Source organism: Stegodyphus dumicola, chromosome 10 (genome assembly GCF_044657685.1).
Source record: "Stegodyphus dumicola isolate Sdum_Otavi_A_Nest chromosome 10, ASM4465768v1".
Lineage (NCBI taxonomy): Eukaryota > Metazoa > Arthropoda > Arachnida > Araneae > Eresidae > Stegodyphus > Stegodyphus dumicola.
In genome coordinates this window covers 96,537,254-96,561,398 of record NC_140777.1, presented here as the reverse complement: position 1 = coordinate 96,561,398, position 24,145 = coordinate 96,537,254, and the positions used below count along the sequence as shown (strand labels likewise).

At 32.4% G+C, this 24,145-nt stretch overlaps 1 protein-coding gene across 8 annotated transcripts in view; it reads left to right on the top strand.

The window, feature by feature from the left end:
- The window catches only part of LOC118189209 (ectonucleotide pyrophosphatase/phosphodiesterase family member 3-like), a 167,252-nt gene that overhangs the window by 116,891 nt on the left and 26,216 nt on the right, over positions 1-24,145 (top strand). For all 8 annotated transcript variants that reach the window (XM_035359774.2, XM_035359776.2, XM_035359781.2 and 5 more), the window contains 2 exons: positions 14,731-14,818; positions 22,611-22,792. In XM_035359774.2, the coding sequence (XP_035215665.1) occupies positions 14,731-14,818; positions 22,611-22,792 (270 nt within the window). The remainder of the gene's footprint in view (positions 1-14,730; positions 14,819-22,610; positions 22,793-24,145) is intronic.

The window sequence follows — 24,145 nt, the reverse complement described above, 5'->3', positions numbered from 1 at the left end:
TTTAACAAACTAAACAACTTGTAGCGGAAAAAGATGGCAAGCCAGATGAAACTAAAATTGCAATCCTTTTGAATTTACTCGGTACTGAAGGACTCGAAATTTATAACACGTTTCGATTTGAGCTACCTGAGAATAAAGAGAATTATGAAGAGGTCTTTGAAGTCTTTTGAAGATTATTGTTCACCACGGCAGAATGTCGTATATGAACGTTACAAATTCTTTTCATGTAGCCAGCAAGGACAAACAATTGAATGTCATGTCACTCAATTAAAGACTTTAGCTTCAACTTGTGAGTTTGCTAAACAAGAAAATGGATTGATTCACAACAGTATTGCATTAGGCATTCAGGATAGGAGTCTGACTGAACGTTTGCTTCGAGAATCTAATCTGGGATTAGAAAAAGCTATAGAAATAGTCTGTGCCGATAAAACAAGGAAAGAGCAACTCCGGAACATGAAAGATGATCCAGCGACTGTGAACAGATGGAAGAAATATAGAAAACAGCAGCATCAAACAAAACAGTCAGAAGCAATCAGCACTAGAATATGACTGCAAGAAGTGCGGAAGAAGGCACAAATATCGGGACTGTCCAGCTTTCGGAAAGACGTGTGCGAAATGCAAAGTAAAGAACCACTTTGCCGCGAGGTGCCCCAAGAACATTTATGAAGTTGAAATACCATATAATGAACTTAGTATATATAATGAACATAGTGTATTTGTTGACTCTGCAATGATAAATCCACCAGTAAACTGGCACAGTGAATTTAAAATAAGTGCAAAATCAATCAAAGAACTAACAAATTCTATTGATGAAGTAAATAAGGATATTCACAAGGTAAGTGAAACATGGGTGAAAAGTATTACAATGTATTTAAATAATAAGTCTTTCAAGGTTGATTTTAAGTTAGATACTGGTGCAGAAGTAAATATTTTGCCTTTATATGTTTTAAATAATTTTAAACTTAAGCCCAAACTTAATGAAACTGATTTGTTCTTAACTGCATATGGTAATTTTAATGAAAGGCTTAAAAATGTACCTTTACAGTTTTATGTTCTTGATGTAAGATCTAAGCCTATATTATTGTTAACAGCTTGTTCTGCATTAAAGCTAATTGAAAGGATTGATTCCTTTCAATATCAATAATAAATAATATAATATCATTAATAAAAATGATTTGATTGCTCAGTATAAAGATGTATTTACAGGTACAAGGCAATTTCTTGACGAACCATATCATATAACCCTTAAAGATGATGTAATGCCAGTAATACACCCCTCAAACGTGTTCCTCAGGCTTTACAGCCTAAATTAAAAGATACTTTAGATAAACTTGAAAGAGAAGGGATAGTATCGAAAGTAAATAAACCAACTGATTGGGTTCAAAGTTTGGTTATAGTTGAAAAACCTAATGGGATTCTGAGATTATGCTTGGATCCTAGAGATCTAAATAAAGTAATTAAAAGGGAACACTATCAAATTCCTTCTTCAGATGATATAATTAGTAGGTTAGAAGGTGAAAAAGTATTTTCAGTTGTAGACTTAAAAGATGGATTTTGGCATGTACCACTAGATGAAGCTAGTTCTGAACTATGTACATTTAATACTCCTTATAGAAGATATAAATTTAATAAAATGCCATTTGATATATCCTTCGCCCCAGAAATATTTCAGAAAGGAAACCAAAAATGATTTGGTGATTTGGTGGGATGTGGAAGTTTATTTTGATGATATCATAATTGCAGGATCTGATGAGGTTACTCATGATATAATTATCTCTAAGGTTGTTGAAAGAGCTAGGTAAAAGTGAAGAAAATGTAAAAGTAGAGCCCGTGAAATTTTTTACTGGCCAGGTATGACAAATGACATCGAGCAGCTTGTTTCCAAATGTGAAATATGTGAAAAATTCAGAAATAGAAATCAAAAAGAACCTCTAATGCAACATGAAATTCCAACTAAACCATTCGAAAAAAATTGCCCTTGATATCTTGCAATTTGGTAATCAAAATTATTTAGTAGTTATCGGTTATTACTCTAAATGGATTGAGGTTTCTAACATAAAAGATAAGACAGCAAATGAAATTATGATAAAGTTAAAATGCATCTTTGCCTGGTATGGTATTGCAAATGAAGTCGTTTGTGGCAATAATCCCTGCAATAGCTACTTATTTAAGAAATTTGCTGAAGATTGGGATTTCGAACTTAAATTTAGTAGCGCCAGATATCCTCAAAGTAATGGGTTGGCTGAAAAAGCTGTAGGAATAGTGAAAAATATCATGAGAAAAGTGCAAGATATAAGTGTAGGCTTAATGGAATATCGAAATACCCCAATTAGTGGAATAAATTTGTCTCCTGCAGAACTTTTACTTAACAGAAGATTAAAGACAAAATTACCTATCAGTAATAAATTGTTAAATACTAAAATATACAAACCTTATTCTAAATTTCGTGCACTTCAGGCTAGGCAAAAATATTGGTAATATTGAGGGTGTGGAAGTTTATTTTGATGATATCTTAATTGCCGGATCTGATGGGGTTACTCATGATATAATTATCTCTAAGGTTCTTGAAAGAGCTAGGTCTCTAAATATAAAATTTAATCCTGATAAATTACAATATAGGGTACCAGAAGTCAAATATGTAGGCCAAATTATTTTTGAGTCAGGTGTAAAAGCTGATCCTAGTCATATTAAAGCAATTATTGATATGCCAACACCACAATCAAAAGCTGAAGTAAGGAGGGTGTTAGGAATGTTAAATTTTCTGTCAAAATTCATACCTAATGTATCTGAAGTTACTGCTCATTTAAGAGAAATCATTCAAGAAAAGGTAGAATTTAATTGGGGAGAGACTCAGGAAGAGTCATTTAACAGCATCAAACAACTGCTAACTAAAGCTCCAATTTTAAAATTTTTCAGTGGTAATGAGGATATAATTATACAGTGTGATAGTTTGAAGGAAGGCCTAGGATCGTGTCTAATTCAAAAGAGTAAGACTGTATCATTTGTGTCTCGCAGCCTGACTAACAGTGAAAAAAACTATGCACAGATCGAAAAAGAGCTATTAGCCATAGTATTTTCTTTTGAAAAGTACCACAATTTTGTTTATGGACGAAATGTCACAGTACAAAGTGATCATAAGCCGTTAGTGGCAATTGTTAAGAAACCATTGCATAAAATCTCGTCTGGAATGCAAAGGATGATCTTAAAATTACTAAAGTATGATTCTGAGATAAATTATGTTCCAGGAAATCAAATGCTTTTTGCTGACACTTTGTTACGTGCATATCCTGTGAATGAAACTATTAGTGATGATCTTGAAATGCTAAATGTTGTTCACATTATTTCAGAATATTTGCCTATGAGTGAAAGAAGAGTGGTGCAATTTAGGAAAGAAACTGAATCAGATCCAGATTTGCAAATAGTTATGAAATATATTAAAGAGGGTTGGCTTAAATGTTACAAAAAAAGTAGATAGTAGTGTAAAAACATACTTTAAAGTTAAAAATGATCTTTATATTAATGACGACTTGTTATTTATTTATGGACAATTAGTTGTACTTTATGGTTTGAGAAAAGATATGTTGCAGTTAATTCATGAAGCGTATTATGGAATTGAGAAATGTAAAAGTAGAGCCCATGAAATTTTTTACTGCCCAGGTATGGCAAATGACATTGAGCAGCTTGTTTCCAAATGTGAAATATGTGAAAAATTCAGAAATAGAAATCAAAATGGACCTCTAATGCAACATGAAATTCTAACTAAACCATTCGAAAAAAATTGCCCTCGACATCTTGCAATTTGGTAATCAAAATTATTTAGTAGTTATCGGTTATTACTCTAAATGGATTGAAATTTCTAACATAAAAGATAAGACAGCAAATGAAATTATGATAAAGTTAAAATGCATCTTTGCCAGGTATGGTATTGCAAATGAAGTCGTTTGTGGCAATAATCCCTGCAATAGCTACTTATTTAAGAAATTTGCTGAAGATTGGGATTTCGAACTTAAATTTAGTAGCACCAGATATCCTCAAAGTAATGGGTTGGCTGAAAAAGCTGTAGGAATAGTGAAAAATAGCATGAGAAAAGTGCAAGATATAAGTGTAGGCTTAATGGAATATCGAAATACCCCAATTAGTGGAATAAATTTGTCTCCTGCAGAACTTTTACTTAACAGAAGATTAAAGACAAAATTACCTATCAGTAATAAATTGTTAAATACTAAAATATACAAACTTTATTCTAAATTTCGTACACTTCAAACTAGGCAAAAATATTACTATGATAGAACCACACAGAAACTGCCTGAGTTAAAACCTGGAGATAGTATAGCCTTGTTCAACTTTAGAACTGGGCAATGGGATAAAGATGAAATAATTTCAAAACATAGATCCTAGATCCTATATTGTAAGAAATTCAAATGGGGAAATATTATGCAGAAACAGATTCCATATAAAATTTTCAAAATCACCTTACAAAGTTAATAATGATTATGATGATATATTTGTAGATAAAGAGGAAAATTCAAATGGAAGCCCTGATAATCTTTTTGTGCCTATTAATATAGGAAATCAAGAAAATAATTTGTCCAGTAATACAGTAACAAGAAGTGGACGCTTGATTAGACAACCTTCAAGGTATAGAGACTTTGTCATGGAATAAAATAATGTAACATATTACATATATCATTTTTATGAAACTTTGTTTATTGTATGGCATATTGTGAATATACTTGTATTGATATTATTTGCTATTTTTATTATTGTTTATAAACTGGAGGAAGGGATGTGATATATATTTAAAATACCTGTAACTGTAATGGCGTTCATGCTATGCGATTCCATTGTGATGCACGTGTTACTGTGCTACCTGAATGTCACGTGAACTGATTAAAAATGTAATAATAAAAATTTTGAATTCTGGAGGTATACTCATTAGTTGAGTCTACCTTGAAAGTATAGAAATTATTAAGTTTAACAAACTAAACAAGAAGTTACAAACACAGAGACAGCAAGCAGCAATAAGTGATATTTATTTCAAAATGAGAGTCAGAATACAGAGCGAGAACGGCGTCGGCTCAGTAGGATGTATCACCACCGCAGACAGCAATGAACGAAGAAACACGTCTAGGCATAGAGTCAATAAGAGTGCGGATGGTGTCCCAAGAAATGGCTCTCCATTCTCTTTCAACCATTTGCCACAGTTCGTCTTCTGAATGAGGCAGGGGCAGAGTCTGCAAACGGTGTCCAATCACATCACACACATGTTCGATTGGTGACAGGTCAAGAGAGTACGGTGGCCAGGGAAGCATCTATATACCTTTCAGAGCATGTTGACAGATGCGAGCACTGTGTGGTCGGGTGTTATCCTGCTGAAAAACTGCATTAGGCAGCCCCTGAAGGTAGGGGATTGCCACCGGCCACAGTACATTATCCAAGTATCGTTGGGCCATCATAGTGGCCTGAATGCGAACTAGAGTTGACCTGAAATCGTAGGCAAAAGCACCCCAAACCATTATGCCAAGTTGTCGTGTAGTGGGGCGTTTCACAGTTACTGCCGGATTAGATCTGTTTCCATGTCGACGCCACACACATATGCGGCGACTGTCACTGGATAAACAGAAGCGTAACTCATCTGTGAACACGACCTTCCGCCGTTCTGTCATCCACATCGCTCCAGTCTGGCACCATTCTAAACATTGGCCTCTATTCCTAGGGGTCAATGGAAGTCTTCTTAATGGACGCCGTGAGTGCAGGCCACGTTCAACCAATCGATGGGAAGTGGTTCTGGTTGACACAGGAACATCCTGGGTATCTTCGACATGCTGCAGAATCACAGTACAAGTGACTTGCGGGACCACCACGGCTTGTCGGCGGATGCTTCAATCCATGCGTACTGACGTCACTTTGGCATCACCTGCACCCCTCCTTTTTTCCACATTTCTTTGTTCCAACCATGTTTGCCATAGCCGATGCACCATGCTCGCATCCATGTGGATATCAGCTATCTGACATAAGGACCAACCCGCCCTTCTCAGTCCAATCACCATACTCTTCATAAAATCATCTATCTGCTGGAAGTGCCTTCATTGACGGCGGCCTGGCATTCTCTCCTATTACACGTATCCTCCTGGACAAAAACCAGCGTTCTTCGATAATTCGTCTGGCAGAAATAATGACACGAATATTGCCTATTCTGCATGTTCCTTGTCTAATATCTTACTTCATGTGCGTTGGAGAGCTGCGCATTTCACATCATTCGCATAACTCAGTGACGTGTGTCTACTCTAAAATTTGCATAAATTTCTGACCAGTCCTTCTTGGTGTTGCATTTTCAATGTCGAGCAGTGTATTAGCATGTAAGAAATGTTTAAATTTATATGCTTGTGTCATTTATTATTTTCCATGGTTTAGGTTCCTATTAAGTAACCATTTATTCATAACATTGAGAATAAATGACCCTCTAAACCACTCCAGAAACACGCCAAGGGTATGTACCCTTGAATACCCGCAGCGCTGGGGGGCGTTCCGATGTCCCGGTTGAACATTTTTGAAATCTGGCAAGCCTAGTTAATTTCCATTGTCTGGTACAAATTCTGCATGTGATAATATTGAAAGTTAGAGTTAAAAACCTGTTTATTAGTGGATGTATTTAGGTTACCATCTATTTGCAGTTTTGTGTGCATTTACAGAAACTCGGATTGAGCAGATCGATTACACTTGTGAAAAAAGTTTTGGGGAAATATAAATACAGTACAAAGTCCGATCCCGATATGGGATTTTTTCCGGATATTAGATCATCAATTTAAATCTAGTAAGATGACATGCAGAAATTATACAATTAAAAATATGAAATCGCAATTTATGAAATTATGAACATTTATGATCTACATGTTTATCAAAATTTACATAAAAAAGGAGCTTAATATTTATTTGTTTACTTTATTAAAAACTTCTGTAAGTTGTTTAAATTGCTTTGTTTTTTTGTGCTAATATTTTCTCTTTAATTCTATAAACAGACATAATTTCTTGTTCAGGTACAAAGTTCCACTGTTCAAGTCCTGTAATTGCTGAGTCGAGAATTTCGACTAACTTGTCAATCGAATTTTTTTCATTTTCAGTAACCTATCTGTCACTTTTACTATCGGTAGCAATATTTTCTGGATCTAGAACCATAATTTTCTAGATCCAGAAATATTATTTCCATGAAGGCCTGCCAACTAAGGCAGGCAGGCCTTCATGGAAATAATAGTTGCAATAATAAAAATAAAAGTACACAATTCAGTAGACGAAGAGAGCAATGCATATATATACATATTTACATCACACACAGTTCTGCAGTAATTGTCTGGTGGAGGTACATGAAGAAAAAGTTACGTGGGGTGGTCATCCACCCAGGTCATGGCTCTTAAAGTTGCTGCTTAAGATACCCAAGTCCAAGGAAATCTGTCCTCTTTGTAAAATTAGGCAGTAATTATCTACACAATTTAGGGTGAAAATTCTGATTAGCACTTAGGAGATAAGCTACATAGGGCTCGAGATATTTAGCTTCATTTAAAATTTCATAACTGAAGGTATTGAAGTAAATCAGATCGTTGCAATAATGCGCTTCAGTTACATTTACATCAGTGAAGAATAGCTTGTTGACTTTGTGAAGAGATTTCTTTATTGGTTCAGTCCATAGGTCTTCATGTAGGAGTTTATTTTGGACATAGACATGGGAGTTTGTGATAATTCTTAGGAATCTGTTTTGAACAATTTGTAGTTTTTTTCAAGTCAGAATCAGTAGCTGAACTGAGATGTCTCTCTGCGGCTTTAAATAGCTTTCAATCAGTTGCGAGATACTATTTCTAGCATTTTCTGCTTCTCAAGATTTCTGGAAACCAATAAGAGGATGTAATTACAGTTACAGCTAACATAGTGGTCAATTACATTTATTTGTTTTAAATACAAATTACCGAGTTATCCATTTACTCAATGTTAAATGCACATATTTTTACTTTTCTGTCATAGCTTTCTCTTAAAATTTATCTTGTGCTGCATTGCATGAGGGAATACAATAGTTTTATCTACTTTCATAGCAGTATTCTAAGTTTGTTGACAAAAATTTTTAGCAGCGATTTTATTTGAATCTTAATTTTTGTTTCGTATATGTTGTAAATTATTTTAGTATTGAAATTGTTTTTTCACCCCAAACTTGTGCAAAATATGAAATACCTATGAGCTAAAGTTTGCACTTGATCAAAATGTAAACAAAGTACACTGAGAAATTGTTACAGCATGGAGATAAATCCACTTAGAAGTAAAGTTACATTTACATTACAAAGGGGAAAATCCTCTGATATTCTGGGACAAAAATATTTTTGCAGAGGTTTAAACAGTTTAAAAAAAATTATGTTAGGTGAAACTGCATGAAATCTAAACAACAAAGCTCTTCATAATATCATAGCAATATAGATCATCCAATCACAAAAATCTGGCTTCCTTGTTTTGCATTGTGTAAAAGCATGTTTATGTTATTCATCATAATCACATCACTGTGATACAATGAGCTAATTAGGTCTTGGCTCTTGAAGCTTCATGAAAGAGCCAATGCGGCCCATGGCTAGAAAGTTTACAGAATTCTTGTCTACCTGAACACCTATAACCTGAATACTGCAATAAAACATGTTCTATCGAAGTTCTCAATTATTTTTCATCATATTTAGAAATATAAAAAGTGCAGCTAACATTAAAAATAATATATGAAGCATGTCTTTTTATGTTCCATCGCACCCAAAGAGAAGAAGAAAGTCATGATTTCTGAGAAAAGTTAAATTGACTAATGTCTTCTACAGTCTTCTATAATATTTCATTTGTTACGAAACATTTTTAGTCTGGTATTAGTTATATGTGTACCAGCTTCAGTCTTTTGTAATTCATGTGATAATGTTCATGGTGAGAGGCAAACAATTTCTCTCATAAAAAGATGGTTTAATTTATATTGATGCATACAGTACAGAACCATACAAGTATTTTTCTTCCAATGATTTTTCGCATTCAGATTTTTTCTCTCTAAATTATTTTATTGAAAGAAGGCAACATATGTTGCGTGTACTGTTTTATGCCAGGGGTTCTCAACTCTTGGTACGCATACCACTGGTGGTATGCAAAAGAAGAATAGGTGGTACGCAAAGAAGCAAAGTATTTTTAACTATTAAATTCAAAAATTAAAACCACAGCATCTTGATTGAGTTTTTTCTCTTAACACTCTTATATTTTTGTAATCTGAGCTTTATTCAAGGTCAATAGCCGCTTATAGACTTTAGCAAGAGGCGAACAATCTGTCTGCATGGCAGTTTTCCTGCTTCTTCTGTGTTGTACGTTTTACAAATATTCTTTTAGCCGTAGTCATAACAAAATTTGCCATAAATGATATTTTTTAAAGGAGTGATAGAAATGGATGCTGTATTTAATAGGAAATAAATATAAGTTCCTATAAAAAAGATAATAGTATCTCATTAATTCTCTTGGAGTTTATAGATTTATAAACATGTCACCACTTGATGGTGCCATTTCTGGCCTCGTATTGCTCCATTTTCAATGAGAATTCTTTTTTACGTCGGTTTGCTAACTCTAACAGCAGGTATTTTGTCTTCTTGTTGCTTTGTATTCCTTACTTTTCTATGTGATTTGAGAATATCGTCGTCTGTTTTTGAAGAACTTGTAATATATTGTGCATTTAAGTATTTGTGGCCAAATAATGAAACAAACCTAAATTTTTTCAAAATGGAAAAATGGCTAGGATAGACTAAGTGTAAAAGTGATGATTCACGAGTGATGGATCCAGGACAATCTACTAGCACTTAAGAATACTGAGAAGAAAAGAAAAATTGTTTCTAGGAAATATAATGAAAGTTATTTATCATTTGGATTTACTTGGAATGGAGATGAAATGCATCCCCAACCTCAATGTGTTGTCTGCAGTGAACCAATCAAAATATGAAACCATCGTTTCTTATAAGAAGTCTTAAATCCCAGCATGACAATTTAATGGATAAATCTGAAGAATATTTTAAGAGGAAATTATTGGAGCTCAAAAATAGTAAACAAGTAATGAAAAGTTTTGTTACTTCAAGTGAAAAAGCTTTATAAGCTGCTAACCTAGTAAGCCTAGAAATTGCCAAGACTGGTTATGCTCACACTATTGGAGAAAACCTACAAATATCGATTTAACAGTATTTAATGAAGCTACAGATATCAATTTAACAGTATTTAACGTAGCTACAGTAGCTACAGATATCAATTTAACAGTATTTAATGTAAAAGCGGTTAATGAACTTAATAATATTCCGTTATCAAATGATACAATAAGTCGACGAATTTATGAAATGGCATATTTCATAAAAGAGACACTTATTCAAAATATAAAACACAGTGAATATTTCTCATTGCAGTTGGATGAAGGTACTGATACAAAGAACTTTGTTCAATTATTAGTTTACATACGTTTTGAAGAAGATAAATATATTGCTGAAGAGTATTCATTTTGTGAATCTCCTCATGATAGAGCAACTGCAATTTTATCAAAGTAATTGATAATTTTTGGTCTGAGAATGATATTACTTGGAATAAGTGCATTGCCATATGCAGTGACAGAACTCGGGCTTTAATAGGAAAACATTCCAGAGTGATATCTCAAATAAAGAAACTCGCACATGAAACTAAATTTATTCACTGCTCCATACACCGTGAAGATTTAGTAGCCGAAACAATCTCTGAAAGCCTGAAAATTGTTTTTAATCAAGCTGTGAAAATTGTTAATTTTATTAAAAGCCGAGGTTTAATTTCAAGAATATTTATGATTTTATGCCAAGAGGTGGGCTGTGAACAATAATTTCAACATGTATTTTCCTGAGGATTATGAAAACGAAAATTGGATTAAAAATTTATTTTGTTCAAATATAATTTTCTCTCACGAAGAAAAAGAATAATTGATAGATATTTCCTGTGATCGAACTCTAACTGAAGATTTCAAAAATAACGCACTTGTTAAGTTTTGGCTTAACCGAAAAAAGAATTTAGAAGCATTTCAAATAAAGCTATTAAATTTTTATTGCCTTTTTGCACAACCTATATGTGTGCATAAAGATTTTCTTCCATGTTAAATTTTTAATCTAATAATTTTATGTGTGTATATTTAATTCAAATAGCCAATATGTTGTGCAAATGGCAAAATATTTTTCAGCCCAAAGGGCATTAGCCCAGAAAGACTATTAATTTCGTTTTGGCATTTTGAGTTGTAAACTTTAAATGCTTGTTCACTTTTCAAACTGTTGCCACCTAATGTTATTGCCCTGTGTTATATTTAAAGAAACTAAGTAATGAAGAATTTGCATGAATGCATGCATGTTTCTCACACTGTGAAAAAACAATGGTACCTAGAGCCATCAACTTTGATTAACATTGTCTTCCAATCGAAGATAGCCACTTGAAAGCCTTAATTTTTAATTTCGAATTTGTTTTATTTTCTATTTCAAAATTTTCAAAACTTTAACGAATTTTTGGTTAACAAACTCAACAATTTCAAAGCGGGCAATGGCAACACTGTGCGAAAAAAAAGAAACATCTTAATCTCCAGCGCGTGAGACTGTGTATCGAAAGTTCTAAAGGTATGCTGTTTTTAAATCCAGTATAAAGTCCGTGATCTGGACCTCAAAGCCACAAACGTTACGCATGCCCGCATTGAAAGAAATGTTTTGATAAAGTAAACAAATAAATATTAAGCTTCTCTTTTTTTTTTTTTTGTAAAATTTGATACTCTTTAGTTCATAATTGCTCTTTATTTCATAAATTATGGTTTCATATTTTTAATTGTATAATTTCTGCATGCCATTTTACTAGATTTAAATTGATAATCTATAATCCGGAAAAATCCCTAATCCGGAATCACCGAAGTCCCGACAAGTCCGGATTACGGACTTTGTTGTGATATTGCTGTTGAATTAAATTTTATGTGTTTTAAGTGCGAAGAACATGATATTTAATAAATAAAGGTAACACACCAAACATTAAAAAAAAAAAAAAAAAAAAAAAAAAAAAAAAGGCCACTTTGGGCGTAATATAAAATGTGAAAGCTTTCATAATTTTTTTTTTTAAATATTTCTATTCAGAAATTGAAAAATAATCATTGTAAAATGTAGTGGTGGTACTAAAGGTTTTCAATTTTTGTTTAGATGGTATGAGTTATCAAAAGGTTGATAACCTCTGCTTTAAGCTGTTAATAAGGTTTCTTATTTACAGCAGACTATTAAATTTTTGGAGAATATAAGAATTATCAGAATAGAAACTTTGCAGGATACTGGATTGAATGTATTTACTTTGGCTTATTTTACAGTTTTTATAAGCCTAATGGTATATTGAAGCCTAATAAATATATGCATATTATATTCACAATTAAATCCATTTACTAAAATTAATTTTCAAAAAGGAAGAGAAATAATTCAATGTAAAACTTAAAATTAGCAGCAGCAAACTTATTTTGGCAGATTTGAATGAACTGTAGTGCAGTCACAAATTTGATTTTGCTTCATTTGTGAATCAACCAAGTTACATCAATGAAATCACAGATGAATGCATTATAACATCGCTCTTACCCATAACTGGCACTAAATCATGCTGTGTGATGACAGTTAAACAATGGGCAGCATAAGTACCAAAGGAAAGTATAGTATTGCCCATTTAATCTAAAATCTTCTGAGATTATGACATTAATTATTGAAAGACTAAGCTGACCAATTTGTTGATATGTGAGACATAAGAAAATTGAATATGTAATATTAAAAGCTGATTTTAGTTGTAATGTCTTGAAGATTTTGATGAAATAGATGAAACGTGTATGCTAACTTGCATTTTAATAACTGGTAAAATTACAGCCTCATGTTTCTAATATTTTCTTTCTTGCATCAGAAATAGGTTGTTACTGAAGATCGAAGTAATTTTAGAACCAATTTAACCTTTTACTGCTAGAAAAATATAAATATTAGTAATAGACACAGATTCTAGGATAACTCCTAAAAATGGTATTAGCTTGCTTTAGTAAGGATTTTATTTATTTCTTTCCCTTGTTTCTTTGTTTTAAAAATAAAATTGTATTTATGATGTCTGTTTGGCATAGATAAATTTGAAAAAAGTTTTGAATTTTTTTTCATTTTTTTAGGAATATGGATTTTTTAACTTTTTGAAAAATTTCCCTATATAAATGTTTATAAAAATTAGTGTTTATTCATTTATTTAAAAATCATGCTTGAAAATTTTAGACTAATATTTTTCACATAGTAGTAGACAATTCCAATTTTTTCCCTTCCTAAAAGTTGTAAAAACAAGAATTTTCATTGTTAGGCAAAGGGCATTAGCCCAAAAGGGCTATTAATTTCGTTTTGGCATTTTGAGTTGAAAATGTTAAATGCCGGTTCACATTTCAAATTATTGCCACCAAATATTATCGCCCTGTGTTATATTTAAAAAAATTAAATAATGAAGAATCTGCATAAATTTATGTATGTTTCTTGCACTGTGATAAAACAAGAGTACCTAGAGCCATCAAATTTAGAATAATGTAATTTTCCATGGAATGGAAGCCCTAATTGGAATTTGTTTTATTATCGATTTCATATTTTGTAACGCTGAAACGAATTTTTGATTAAAAACTCACGAATTCAAAGTGAGCAATGGCAACAATGTACCCCCTCCCCCCCCGAAAAAAAATTCTCCAAGGTGCGAAACTGTGCATCGGAAATTCTAAAGATATGCTCATTTAAAAATTATTTTGATATATTGCTGTTGAATTGAATTTTATGGTTTAAGTGCAAAGAACATGATATTTAATAAATAATAAAGGTAACACACAAAATATCTCTTTGGGAGTAATGCAAAATCTGAAAGCTTTCAGATTTTTCTTCTTTTTAATTTTTTATATAATTTGACATAATAGGTTATTCTAGAATTGTAATTATCATCAGAAAAATGTTATAATTTCCAAATTGGATATGTAGAAAATTTTCATAATAATATAATTTGATACATTAATTAATAATAACATATAATTTGATACATTAATTTAATACTCTGTTGTGTTATAAGACAAAGCTGCAATTTTAAAGGCATTTTGATAGGAAAAACTTCCATATTAGAAAATGTTATATGTATGAGCTTGTTATTTTAAAGTTATTCTTCTAGAAAGGTAATTAAATAGTCTGAATATCATAAATATGTTAATATTAAATAAATATCTTTCTTTCTAAGATAAAGTTTAAGGAGCAAGGTATATTTCCTATGTACAGAATTACACTATAAGCTTTGTAACTTCTAGTTGGGCATTTTAAGGGGGAGAGATTCTTTTATTTTGGATTACGAAATGTATTATTTTAAACAACATATTTCATGTATTTTTATGAAATATATACATGCATTGCAAAATTATAATAGTAATAAAAATAGCCTGTATTCCGTATATATACATGCATTGCAAAATTATAATAGTAATAAAAAATAGCCCGTAGCCTTCATTGCACTTTTTAATTCAAAATGAAGGAATTTGTAATTGTAATGACTAATCCAGTGTGCCAAGCATGTTTCAAATTATTATTTTACATTCCTTTATAATTTTTCTTCAATGAACATACTGAAGTGTAAAAGTGTTTGTTTTTTCTATTTAGGTAGAAAAATTAATTTCTTTGTATTTTCTTTTAGGCTTTTTTCGTGGCTAGTGGCCCATCTTTCAAAACAAATTTAACTATTAGACCTTTTATAAACACAGAGTTATATGAATTATTTACTGGTATGTCTTTTTTGTTATTTTCTGTGATTTTTATAAAAAATAAAGTATTTATAAGTGTTGAATATATATTTAAATATATATTACAGCATTGTATATATTGTAATATTGTATTGTAGTATATATTGTTATATTTGTAACATAAATATTATTATATTGTGTCATATATTATATTGTTAAATATGATATTCTCTCCATATATTTTACTTAATATAAAAAAATAATAATAAAAAAAATGTTGATTTCTATCATAAGTATCGGCGTTGCGGAAATGAATAATTTTCCGAAAATACGAGTAGCTTTTTATTTTTTCTAGTTAGCTAAATGTGCACAAAAGTTGCATAAGCCTTCATTTTGCAACTTTTTAAAATACTTGTAATTGATTGCTATAGGTGAAGCTGGGTTTTCCTTCCTTGTATGTAAACTAAAAAAAGAGTTAACTGCAGAGTATTTGTTTTCCATTTGTTCCTTATATTTTAATTTGAGCATATTATGGGCATTAATCAGTGGAACAGTAAATCCACGAAGGTATTTCTGCCAGCTACAAAATGTAAATAAATTTTTTATAATTTTTATTCAAATATGAAAAAGTTTTTTTTCCCACTTTCTAAAAATTTTTTGAACTGCTCATTTGCAAATTGAGTTGAATAATATGTTTATGAAATATTTCCCTGCTGATAAGTCATCTGACACTGCGCCAAAAAAAGGGGGGTACAGTTCTATAACTCCTGTTCTATTTTGCGGATTGACGAAATTCAAGACATGAAAATTGCATTTTTCATGTCTTGAAAGCGCAACATAGGATATATATTAGATTTATGTATAGCATCTCTCTAACATAGATATTTTTTGACTCAAAATCAGATTTTTTCTGAAAAAACATATAAATTGTTTTCCATATTTCGATTCTACGACTCAAATTATGCCCAGATATTAAATTTTTTAATTTTTGGCGGTAAATTTAGAAATTTATCCTGGTGAATTTTTTCAGTAATAATTTATTTGGTGGAATTCTTTATAGTAGTCTACTTACTTTATTGTTTTTTTCATTGATACGCAAGAGAAAAAATGGTCCATCGTTCATTCTTTCAAATAATTTTAACAAAGTGCATAAACCACAATCGTAATTATCGCTTATATTAAATACACCAAATTTCAAAACTTGCCAAAATGTAAATTAAAGTATATCTTACGAAATTTTGAATAAAAGACACTTTTTGCAGATATGCTTAGAAATACATCTACTTACTATTTATCGTGGTGTATTTTTTCAGTTTTCGCCAAGAATAATTTACTTGGTGAACTTCTTAATTTATAGCAGTCTGTGTTCTTTTTCTTTTTTTCATTGCAGATGAGGGGGGGGGGAATCATTGTTCATACTTTCAAATGATTTTAACAAAATGTGTAAACCACATTTGGCGTTATTATCGCTCAAAAAGAGGATGTAAAATTTCAAAACACTCCAATATGTAAATTCATGTATATCTTTAAATATTTTGAATAAAAAACTAATTTTTTGCAGGTGCGTCTAGAAATACACCTGCTTGTTTCGAAAAATTTATAAAAAATATTTTAAAATACAAATTTTTTACATAAATAATAAAAATGTGCATATTATATTTGGATTAAGCCTAAATTTCGAATTCAAGTAAGTTTAATAAAAAAAAAGAAGATATTAACAATATATATCAAATTCAATTAACATTGAGGAGCTAAAATTTTGAGACCTAATTTTAAAAAAACTACTCATGCGATTTTTACAAAAGTTGACAGTTTGGTATAATTTGAGTCACAAAATCGAAATATGGAAAAAAAATTGGCATGCCATTTTCAGTAAAAGACCGATTTTGTGTCAGAGTACCTGTATTAAAATAATACTGTATATAAATCTAATACATATCCTAAGTCGCGCTTTCAAGACATGAAATACGCAACTTGAATTTCGTCAATTGGTCCAGTAGAACTGTCCCCCCTTTTTTTGTGCAGCGTACGTATAATATTTATAAATTAAATTATTATTATTTTTTGATTTTATGCTTATTCATATTGTGATAAAAAGACTATATGCTTCATGTCAACATAATTAAAGATTAATTAATTAAACCATTTAAGAAACGAAAGCTTCGAAATTTATGAATGGAGAAGTTGATGTACATAAATTCTAAACTGTAAACGTTTATGAAGATTTTACATGGTGGAAAAAGATTAATCAAGCAGACTTCCACGTGAAAGCTTCATACACTGTTATTTACATGTAACTTCAATCCTGAATGAAACATGAAATATAAGGAATGAATTTTTATTTATCTGATGTGGAATATAAATGCAGTAATTTAATGCAGGATGTGAAAATCTTCTATCTTAAAGTGCCCTAGAGAAAGCATTACAAAAGCTGCTAAACTGAAATTTTTTCTCACATTTACAAAAAGTTTACAATAATATTTATGGTAATTAAAAATATACCTTCTTTTTGAGCTAAATAGAACTGTATAAAAATAAATTACAGGAAGTTATAGCAAAAAATACATAATTGTTTTATTTCAAAATTTCATCTGAAATCCAGTTTTAAGGCTTTATTTCATTAAGTCATTTTGGAAAATCTGAACATTTTTTTGCTTTATGTAAAGGCATTTGAATTTCATGTAACTTTTTAGACAGATAGTAGTAGTTGTTCAAAATCAAGCATTAAATATAACAATTGTAAAGCAAACAAAATGAACAGAAATATTAAGAGAAATTTGCTTTGTATGCTGAGAAGGTAATATAATATAGTAGTGCATCGTCAAAATACAAGATGAATTTTATGCTTCTTTACACCTAAAAAACATAAAATTTGCGTTTTATTAAAGAGTGTCCGAGATGTATTTATTCATACTTAAGCTTACTGATGTGAATAGTCTATTCATGTAACTATTAGTATATGGTTATTCATCCACAAAAACTCCTTTTGCAGATAAACATTATTATGGATTACTGTGGACTAGTTATTTGAAAAAATAGTTTTATCTCGCTGTGAAACCTAGTACTGAAAAAATATGTTGATCAGTTACCGATTTTTATCTTATAAAACTATACTGTTACATTCCCAAATGTTTTCAAGATGGTATCTAATTCTAGTGTCTTTTTAATCAATGCTCATGAAGGACCATTTAAGGTGAATTGGGCTTTATTGATTTAAAATTTGAAAAGTTTTTAAGATTAGTTTCATCAAGCTGTGATAAAGAGACTATAAACATATGCTTACCAACTTGTATTATTTATTACCCAATAGATATCTATGAATGATTTTGTCTAATTTTGATATCAATTCTCATCTTCTGGTGATTTAAATCTAACTACTTATTTTATATATGCCAAAAGACTACTACTACTCGCCGCTGAACAGGCTCCCAACCAGGGTATTCTCCATATGGGATTTACATCTACTCATGGGAGTTGATCTACTTCCGTCCAAGCCCCAGCCAAAGGCTGGAATGACAGTACAGACAGCATTATTATGATGCCAAAAAACTAAAATATTGTCACCTGCCTAATGAGATGTTTGCCTTACACAGGCAGTTTTTAACTAAGTGGACATAGATGCTGTAATATTTCAAGGGTGCTGTATGGATTAGCACAGAAATATTATCAACAGATTAGTTAACTTTTTATGTGGTTGAACTGTGGATATTATTAGCTTTTCTATTATATCAGACATTTAATGGTACTGAGATCTATGGACTCTGGAGGATAGGGCTTTGTCACTTTTCTTTAAATTATATGAATCATTTTGAGAAATTTAGAAGTATGGCATAAGTACACTGCTTGACATTGAAAATGCAACACCAAGAAGGAGTTGTCAGAAATTTATGCAAACTTTAGAGTAGACACACGTCACTCTAAAGTTTGCATAAATTATGCGAATGATGTTTGCATAAATTATGCGAATGATGATAAGTTATGCGAATGATGTGAAATGTGCAGCTCTCCGACATACATGAAGTAAGATATTAGGGATGGAACATGCAGAATAGGCAATATTCGTGTCATTGTTTCTGCCAGACGAATTATCGAAGAAAGTTGGTTTTTGTCCAGGAGGATACGTGTAATAGGAGAGAATGCCGGGCCACCGTCAACGGAGGCACTTCCAGCAGATAGACGATTTTATGAGGGGTATGGTGATCGGACTGAGAAGGGCAGTGTGGTCCTTGCGTCAAATCGTAGCTGATACCCACATGGATGCGAGCACGATGCATCAGCTATGGCGAACATGGTTGGAACAAGGAAATGTGAGATGAAGGAGGGGTGCAGGTGAAGCCAGAGTGACTTCAGCACGTGTGGATCGATGCATCCACCAACAAGCTGTGGTGGTCCCGCAAGTCACTTGTACTGCGATTCTGCAGCATGTGGAAGATACCCTGGATGTTTCCGTGTCGACCAGAACCACTTCCCATCGATTGGCTGAACGTGGCCAGCACTCACGGCGTCCATTAAGAAGACTGCCATTGACCCCACAGCATAGACGCCAATGTTTAGAATCAGATTCATAGCTAGGGTTTTCAGTGCCCAGGGACAACTGAAGATTTCGTGCCCCCTATTGCTTGCCAAGGGTGGAAAACATTAAATTCTAAAATGTCGTAACATCAGTTTGGTGCCCCTTGGATTCTGCGCCCGGGGACAGATGCCCCCTCTAGCTACGCTGCTGTTTAGAATGGTGCTAGACTGGAGCGATGTGGATGACAGAATGGCAGAACATCATGTTCCCAGATGAGTCATGCTTCTGTTTATCCAGTGACAGTCGCCGCATACATGTGTGGCGTCGACGTGGAGACAGATCTAATCCGGCAGTAACTGTGGAATGCCCCACCACACGACAACATGGCATAATGGTTTGGGGTGCTTTTGCCTATGATTTCAGGTCAACTCTAGTTCGCATTCAGGCCACTATGACGGCCCAACGATACTTGGATAATATACTGTGGCTGGTGGCAATCCCCTACCTTCAGGGGCTGCCTAATGCAAGTTTTCAGCAGGATAACACCCGACTACACAGTGCTCGCATCTGTCAACATGCTCTGAAAGGTATATAGATGCTTCCCTGGCCACCGTACTCTCTTGACCTGTCACCAATCGAACATGTGTGTGATGTGATTGGACACCGTTTGCAGACTCTGCCCCTGCCTCGTTCAGAAGACGAACTGTGGCAAATGGTTGAAAGGGAATGGAGAGCCATTTCTTGGGACACCATCCGCACTCTTATTGACTCTATGCCTAGACGTGTTTCTTCGTTCATTGCTGTCCGCGGTGGTCCTACATCCTGTTGAGCTGATGCCGTTCTCGTTCTGTATTCTGACTATCATTTTGAAATAAAGATCACTTATTCCTGCTTGCTGTCTCTGTCTTTTTTTCCAAATTTCATCACTTTCTGACCACTGATCTTCTTTCTTGGTGTTGCATTTTCAATGTTGAGCAGTGTACATTATTTTTACATAAGTACATTATTAATCGCCAAAGTCATCTGGACTTCGGCGATTTTTCAAGCAATTCATGAGTTTTTCCTCAGTGGACCATTTTTTCATGGAGCTAAACCTGACTGGCCCTTAATTATATACAAGCTTGCTTTTAGGAATACTCTGGATGGGTAATTTGACTGTAACCCCATTTTATCTTTGTTAAACTTACTTAAATTCATTGTCTTTCCCATATGAAGAACTTCTGACTTGTAGAACCCTTCAATGGGTTTATTTATATTATTTCAATTTCTTGAATGAGTTTGATTTATGTTATCATTTGAGTACAGATGCTTTTTATTTGTATGAGGATAGGTATAATTTGGTTTACATTGTTTAAGTCAATTGTGTCAATCTGGTGGCTCACAGGTGAATGGTAGCCCATAATCCTATCTTTAGGCACCTGCCAGTCACAATATCATTATGAGGAAAAACTTTACTCTGATCCTAATGTTAAAAACAACAATACAAAAGACTTAATTACATGTCAAGTACAAGGGCATTGCATTTGCATTTGCATTCACCTATTCAGGTCTTACATAAAGCTCAATCAATGAATCTTCTGTAAAAGCTCAACAGTCTTTTTACTATAAAAATGATGCAGGAAAGTTACATAGAACTATCTTTTAAAGTAAATTACATCCTTGCATCACAAAAAAAGGCATATTAAAATGGTGCCTTTGTGAAGGAAGTTATGGTGAAGATGCCAGGGTCTTTATTTCATGAATTTAAAAACAAAAATAGGGTAATCTCAGCTATAAAAGATCTGCCTCTGTTATGAAACATAGTGGCAAGACGACTGGATGATATGATGAATGATATCTACGTACGTATAAGATCTAATTTGGAAAAATGTGCATAGTTTTCCTTGCTGTTTGGTGAATCCAATTGATGTTACCTACTCACCAGAACATCTGATGCTCATGAGAATGGTGTTTTCTGACTTCTCCGTGAAAGCAGAATTGTTGACCATATTGTGGCAAAACATACTGAGAGCAAGACATGTATGACATAGTTAAAAACTATATTTTTGAAGTAAACATACCAATATATTAAAAAAAAATCCTTGCTATCACAACCAACGGTGTGCCGGTTATGAAGGAGAATAATACTATGTTTATTGGCTCTATAAGCAGGATCACACATTTTCAAATTTAATTCATACCACCACTTCATCAAGAAAATTTGGCCACTAAAAAGGTCAATCTCAGAAGTAAAGTCGCTGAGTTGAAGAAACGTTTTAGTAAGATTTGTTGGAATGCTATTGGAGATTAACACTTCTCTGATATCCAAAGATTGCTATTGCCAAAATTTGGGTGACATGCTAACTTGGTATTTTTAATCATTATCACTGCAAAATTCAGGGACCTAAGTTCCATGCTACAAAGAAAAGGCAAACATGTATTGGAAATGATGAGCTCAATATTTGCTTTTCTGGCTAAAATCAATTTGTGGAAGAACTACTTATTGGAAAAAAAACTATCAATGTTTCTCTTCATTCACCCTCATTCTAGATCCAGAATTTGTTTTTGAGTATGATCTATCTAAATGCGTTAAATACTTTCTGTTACTTAGCTGAAAATTTAAAAGATGGTTTCAAGACATGTTCTATAGAGCCCATTTTATTGTTCACAAAAAAATCCTTTCTTGGAATTAGACATGAAGGAAGTGATTTCATCAATGAAAAAATTTTATTTTATTAATAAATTGGAAGCTGAATTAGAGATTATTACTCTTTGTACTAATATAACACTCAAATGCACAGAAAAGAAAAGTGATGAAGCTTTTAAACTAATGGACCCTATTAAATACTAAAACATACTTAGATATACTCTAACACTGACAGCATTTCAGCAAGCTTCTTCACAACTTAAAATAGTAAAAAGTAAGTGAAGAAATATGTGAAAACAACATGGTGATGGCATATCAGAATATACACCAAATTTTAATAAGTTGTCATAGAATAATAGCAAGTTAACGTTTGCATTTATTAGTGGATTTTCTTCAGTTTTTTGTAGGTTCATGTTACTTTTCCTTATTCTTTGGAAACACAAAATCATCAGTAAAATTGCATATTTTCATGAAATTGATATTTTGCCAAACATAAAACACTGGATGCCCATGAGGTATGGCAGAAATTTAAAAACAGCCCTTAAGGCAAAATGAATTAAATTAATACTTCTGGTTTTGATGCTTGCGCGTATTGAAATTAATTTTCTTTACTCCAATAGAAATTTTTTTAATGCAATCTGTTTGTAAAATAGCATGTTTGATATTTTCTTGAAAAACTGGTGTTTCATTTTTAGAATTAATTCATGTGGTTCCTCAACCAAATAATGGTACCAGAGGGAGCTTACATCACATTTTAAAATCTCCTCCTCCACTTCCTCCTCAATTTGAACCTGATGCACCAACAACTGGAGATATTCCAAAAGATGAGATGGAGTATAATTTCAGAATTACTGCTTCTAATTGTTCTTGTGCTCAGGTATTTAATTTGTTTTAATTGTAAACATTGTTCAATAATTTATTCTTGTTATATGAATAAAAAAAAGTAGTCTGATTTGTGTCTGACAATGACTGAAGTATAAGTAATGTCAAATGTTTGGGAGGGTAATGCTTCTGCTGAGACATCAAGACTGAAAAGAATGTTTGAAGAATAGATGTTAAAAGACAAGACTGTTTTTATTCTAACTGAGACTTACCTAATCCTCTAATATTTTTGGCAGCAACATTTTCAAATGAAATCTTACTTAATATATAAGAGTGTAAGAAAGGGTAAATGATTCAATATGTTTCGTGAATATTGTTCCTACAAGTGTAATCAAGTTTTTTTTTTTTTTTTTTTTTTTTTTTTTTGCAAGTTGGGTGAACTCAAGTAGCACTAGGTTTTTTTAACCTGTTCATTTCTCTGTAATAAACATGCTATTAACTGGAGTAGGCTGCAAGAAAGTTAGTTTTTCATCATTACAAACATGCATCGAAGCTGACATCACTAAAACAACTGTCAATATCATAGTACTGTGATCTGCTGCTGTTTGCTGTAATATTTGGCACTGTATGTTTTACAAGAGAAGGAAAGAATAATTACAAAAGATAAGCTTACCTCAAATATTTTATTTGTACAAAATGAAAAAATACTCTGACGACAAGACATTGACATTTATTATTTTTATTACGTGATTTCAAAATTATTAGTAGTATGCAAATTGGGAAATGGATTGTTTTACAAGCCTTGTATTCTTTATGAAGCAATTACAAGATATTTCGGTATAGTGTGCATAAACTTCTGGGAGGAGTAGTTTTCATAAAAACAAATCAGAATCATATAGCTATTTGGTGGTCGTGTGTGCTTAATGCATGATATAATTAAAGAAAATAAGAGTAGACAATCTCCTATAACAAAAAAATATATTAAATACTAAATTACAATTTAAATTACATTGCAGAGATCAACACAGAGCTCGGAACACAGTTCGTGCTAGCGTCGCGTACACTTGTCCGACGAGAAGTCTGAGTGAGTAAAGATGTCGCTTTGCTGCTCCGATTAAGAACTGGATTTTACACGTGGCGCCATCTCATGAATAGAAGTTGAAGTATCTGTCGGAACGCCACAGTACTCCCCCCCAAGTACCATCGGTACGTTATAAGTACTTTGGGTTAAATTTAACCTTTCTTCCAGATCTGGTAGTTTTAGGTTGCTCTTTAACGGGATGTAAGCTTTCTTCCGGAAGTGATGTTGATGAGGAAGTTGTTGGATCTTGCATTAGAAATGCTGGTTTGAGACGATCGATTCCAATCACTGATTGTTTGCCATTGCAGATGATGGTGAAATGTTTCG